Source organism: Elephantulus edwardii, unplaced genomic scaffold (assembly GCF_000299155.1).
Source record: "Elephantulus edwardii isolate Elephantulus edwardi_28Jun2011 unplaced genomic scaffold, EleEdw1.0 scaffold00033, whole genome shotgun sequence".
Lineage (NCBI taxonomy): Eukaryota > Metazoa > Chordata > Mammalia > Macroscelidea > Macroscelididae > Elephantulus > Elephantulus edwardii.
The window spans coordinates 6,419,470-6,423,950 of record NW_006399783.1 but is presented as its reverse complement, the minus strand read 5'-3'; the positions used below and the strand labels follow the sequence as shown (position 1 = coordinate 6,423,950).

Here is a 4,481-nt window from a genome sequence, read left to right as displayed (position 1 = left end):
AGAAGACAAAAATTCTCACCACCAGACCAATCGGTAGCATCAGGATGGATGGCGAAGAGATTGAGAGTGTTCACCACTTCAATTTGCTCGGCTCCACGGTCAACACTCTTGGCACCAGTAGCCAGGAAATCAAAAAACGTATTGCGATGGGAAAGTCTGCGGTTAGGGACCTCACTAAAGTACTCAAGAGCAACGGTGTCTCTCTGGAGACTAAGGTGCGCCTGATACAGGCCACGGTTTTTGCAATCACTTGTTATGCGTCAGAGAGTTGGACAATGACTAGGGAGGATAGAAGGAGAATTGACGCCTTTGAACTGTGGTGCTGGAGAAGAGTATTGAATGTACCATGGACTGCGAAGAAAACAGATTCATCCTAGAGAGGGTTAAACCAGGCTGCTCCTTGGAGGCACGGATTCTGTGGCTTCGCCTGACATACTTTGGACATGTTGTAAGGAGAGACAGGTCTTTAGAGAGGGACATCATGCTGGGTAGAGTAAAGGGACAGCGCAGGAGGGGAAGACCCTCTATGAGGTGGATTGATTCAGTGACTGGGGCAATCGGGATGGGGGTGCCAGAGATTGGCACGGGATAGAGCACGGTTTAGGGCTGTTGTACATAGGGTCACTATGAGTCGCAAACGACTCGACAGCACATAACAACAACACTCCTCCACTAGCAGGTCTGTCCTGGGGAAGGTGAAACGACCTAGTTTCTTGGAAGCAAGGATTTTGAAGCTCTTTCTCACGTACTTTAGACTTGTCGCTAGGAGAGACCAATCCTTGGAGGAGATGGATTAACATAGTGACTGTGGCAATAGTAAGGTTGGCTCAAAATAGGTGTAAGTTCAGAGCCATTGTTCATAGGGTTGCTATGAGTCATAGTTGACTCCAAGGCACACAACGTAACAGCTTAAGAATAAGAGGCAATAATGATTTCTGAATTTTTTTTTTAACCAATTCTCAACTCTGCTTGTTTTCAAACCATCCATTGCCAGTCACTGAATTTCTGGCCAGCTAACTGAGGACAGACGTGGAGGGAAAGGCAAATGATCTCCAATGTTGTTCCTTCCCACTTTAAGTCTACAATGTTACGCGGACACAGTGTTCTGTCTTCAAGGTGAGAAGTGAAGCATTCCGTTCTCTTCTCTGAGGAGTCAGTGTTCCCCTTTGAAACAAGGAGAGCAAGAGAAAAAGGAGTGGGTAAGAAGGTCTCAGAGGGCCACACGTACCAGTAGGAAAGAGTAGATAGCAAGTGATTTAACCTCTCCAGTCCTGCCCAGTCTTCAAAGTGAGTAAGAATATTGTATGTCCACGATTCAGAAAGTTGCTGAACTTATAAGAAGTTTTTAGTAGAGGGCCTAGCCCATGACATACAATAAATACTATCTAGTGGTTAAGGGTGTTATCTAGTTGATAATGGGCTCGCATACGTCCGAGATGTGAGAATGGCACAGGGTACGACAGAGTTCTGATCAGTTGATGATAAGGTTACTATGGGTCATACTCAACTCCACAGCCTCTAATAACAAGGAGTTACGCTGCCAACTCAAAGCCACACAGTTCGAATTCACCAGCCCATTCCGAGAAAGATGGGCAATCTCTTCCCGTGCGATTGACAGCCTTTGCAAATTCGCTAACGGGTTCCGACTCCATGACGGTGAGTTGTTTTGGGTCGGTCTCGTTATTATCATTATTATGATGATGCCAAAGTGAACAATGCAGGTGTTTTTATCAAGGATGAGAGTTACTTTAATTCACAAATATATTTAATAAGGGAATGAAAAGGGATGACTCTAGAGGCCTCGGTTCGGCACTTTCCATGGCACAACAACCAGACCGCTCAGAAGGAAGTCTGCTACTGATAGCACAGCCATCACAGTACTTGAAAATTGTTCCCTTCCTCTTCGTCTCCTCCACCGCCAGCCGAAGCCAAGGCTGTTCCCCTGCCCGCCCACCTCAATTACCACTGGCCGCCTTCTGGCTGGCGTGACTAAGGCTCCGCCCACTTCTCTCTAGGACCACGCTGAGGCGATCTCGGGAAACCGAGGGGCCCTTAAGAGGCCGCCGCGGTGCATCCTGGGTTTTGTAGTCCATTTACGCTGTTGCCGCCAAAGAGCGGGGCCTCACGGCTTGGACGACTACAATTCCCAGCAGCCGGCGGCGAACCGAGCAAGCGGGGCTTGGGTCACGTGGGCGCTCAGCCTGGGCGGGATATTTCTCAGTGCGGCGGCGGCGGCTCCGGGCATCGGGCCTTTTGTCTGGAGCAGCTGTGGGGGGGGCCCCGAGCGGCGAGGCCGCCGGCCTTCCCCAGCTCGCTCGGTCCCGGCCACCCCTCACGGGGGTGGGGGCCTCCCCCTGGGCCGGGCGTCGCCTAAAGCGCCGCCGCCCCGCCCTAGGCCCGCCCCGCCTGGCCTGAGGGGAGGAACCGGCCGGGTCTTAAGTCGCGGTCCGGCGACCTCCCGGAGTCTGAGTTGTTGCCACTGCCTTTCTTGCATCCTACGGGAGGCTGCTCTTTTGCCCCGCAAGCCGACGCCATGAAGATCAAGGATGCCAAGAAGCCCTGTAAGAAGGGGACTTGGGGTTCTAATGGGTTGGGAGGGCGCTCACTGGGCCCGGCCTGAGAACCTCTCGACCAAGTTCCGAGCCCGTCGCTTCGTGCCTGCCTCGCGGCGGGGGCGCTCTTGGCTCGCAGCGGGGGCGGAGGGACCTTTGCAGGCCGGGTGCGGAGCGTCTCCGATCCCCGCCTCCACACACGCTGGGTGGACGTCTGCCGCCCGGAGGCCTGCTCCTCCTACTTCGCTGGTGTCTGAGAGGTGGGGGCAAGAGGGAATTTGGGGTTCGGGTGTTGCTTGACATGCCTAGAGCTACTAAATCTGCCTCTCAGCTTCCCCCCAAGTGTGGTTGGGAAAGGGGTCGTCTCGGCTGTCACTTTGCCAGGGGGTCGGGCAGGAGGGGCTTTTTTACTGCTTTCCAGACCTCTTGCTGGTGCCCTTGAAATCTCCGTGGATCCTGGGGAGTTGTCACATTTGTTAAAATTGGAACTTTTAAAAAACGCACGTGCTTGTTGTGGCCAACTGATAGTTGCCTTGGAATAACAACTAGTTCGTGTTTTATTAGAGAAATAAAGGGGGAAATAGCCTCAGCTGTCTTGGTGAGTCGTAGAATTTTCGATGATTATGTAGGTGCTTTACTTAAACACATCTCAACGTGTTTTGAGAAAGCAGGTAACTTTTTCATTTGCTCGCTTTTATTTTTTTAGTTCCTTCTCGTTTTTATTTTTAACTTTAAAAATAACCCTTTTCTGCAGATAGTGCAGATTGTCATTTTCACACTTTAAGAAGCGTCTTGCAGAACACAAGACGTTTGGGGCTTCCTGCTCATATCTTAACAGTTGTATTGATAGCTTGCAGATTTTTTTTTTTTTAAGTCTTTCCGAATATAATGCCTCCTGTGATCTTTCCAGCAGTTCTAAGAAATCTCCAGCTGTGAGATGGGGCACTGACACCTGACTACCTATCAGGGCTCTTACAAAGCTCATTCTCAAGCATGTTAAAACACTCTGAAAACTGTTCTTCGTTATTTAAATGTTAGATAATTTGGTCTTCATTTTACAGTTGAGGAAATGTAATTTACTGAGGTCCCCGGTAGTTTTTCCAAGACTACATCTTCGACCTATGTATTTTATGCTCACAACCCCTCCATCACCTGACTCCAAGCCCAGTGATGTTTCTCCTGCATGCATAGGGCATAGTCTAAATACTTGGAAAAGCACGACTTTATGACCAGGGAATTTTATCTGTAAGTTTAAAAAAGATGATTTCTTGAGATAACTGAAGAGTTCTGGTTTTGACACTTAATTTATCAGTGATGTACTTAATGACAGTGACTTACATGGCAAAGTATTAGAAACTTCTTATTTGCATTTGCTAAATTAAACATACGTTTTGAGCAGGTGTGGCAGTATAGAACATTTGGCTGTCTTCTCTTAATGTATATCATTTTTCTCTACTTAGCATCTTCATTTAATTAGATGACTTTAACAGACTCAAGATCTAACTTTGTGGTGTTAAATATTTTGTACCAAGATAGTAGTTAAAATTATAAGTAGTATTAAAAGATTATAAAATTAGCTCCTTTTTTAAAAGGCAATTTCATCTACCTTTGTCAGGTCATTATTCCTAAATTAGAAACATTCTGGGGGGAAATGAATCCGTAAACCTTGAAGACTTGGAAGTCTACAATAACACTTAAAACTATTTAGTAAATAACTGAGTAGGAAATTTACTACCCTGCTGGATTCTTTTTCGTCAAAAGAATAAGCTTCTTGTGGGAGGGAGGGGTAGAGGATTATTTCAACTATACACTGTCCTGGAAAGATGTGTGACTGGAAATTATAAATTCTAGTTTTTCACAAATTAATCAGATTAGCTAAAGATGCTTGCTTGGTTGTTTTTTTTATATATTTTCTTTGTTGTTGTTTTA

The 4,481-nt window shown here is 47.1% G+C and overlaps 1 protein-coding gene across 1 annotated transcript in view; it reads left to right on the top strand.

Annotated features, from left to right (window-relative positions):
• The first annotated feature begins 2,213 nt into the window (after positions 1-2,213).
• The window catches only part of LOC102859246 (pantothenate kinase 3-like), a 30,803-nt gene continuing 28,535 nt past the window's right edge, over positions 2,214-4,481 (top strand). The window contains exon 1 of the mRNA XM_006884330.1: positions 2,214-2,561. Within this exon, the coding sequence (XP_006884392.1) occupies positions 2,534-2,561 (28 nt within the window). The 5' untranslated portion in view covers positions 2,214-2,533. The remainder of the gene's footprint in view (positions 2,562-4,481) is intronic.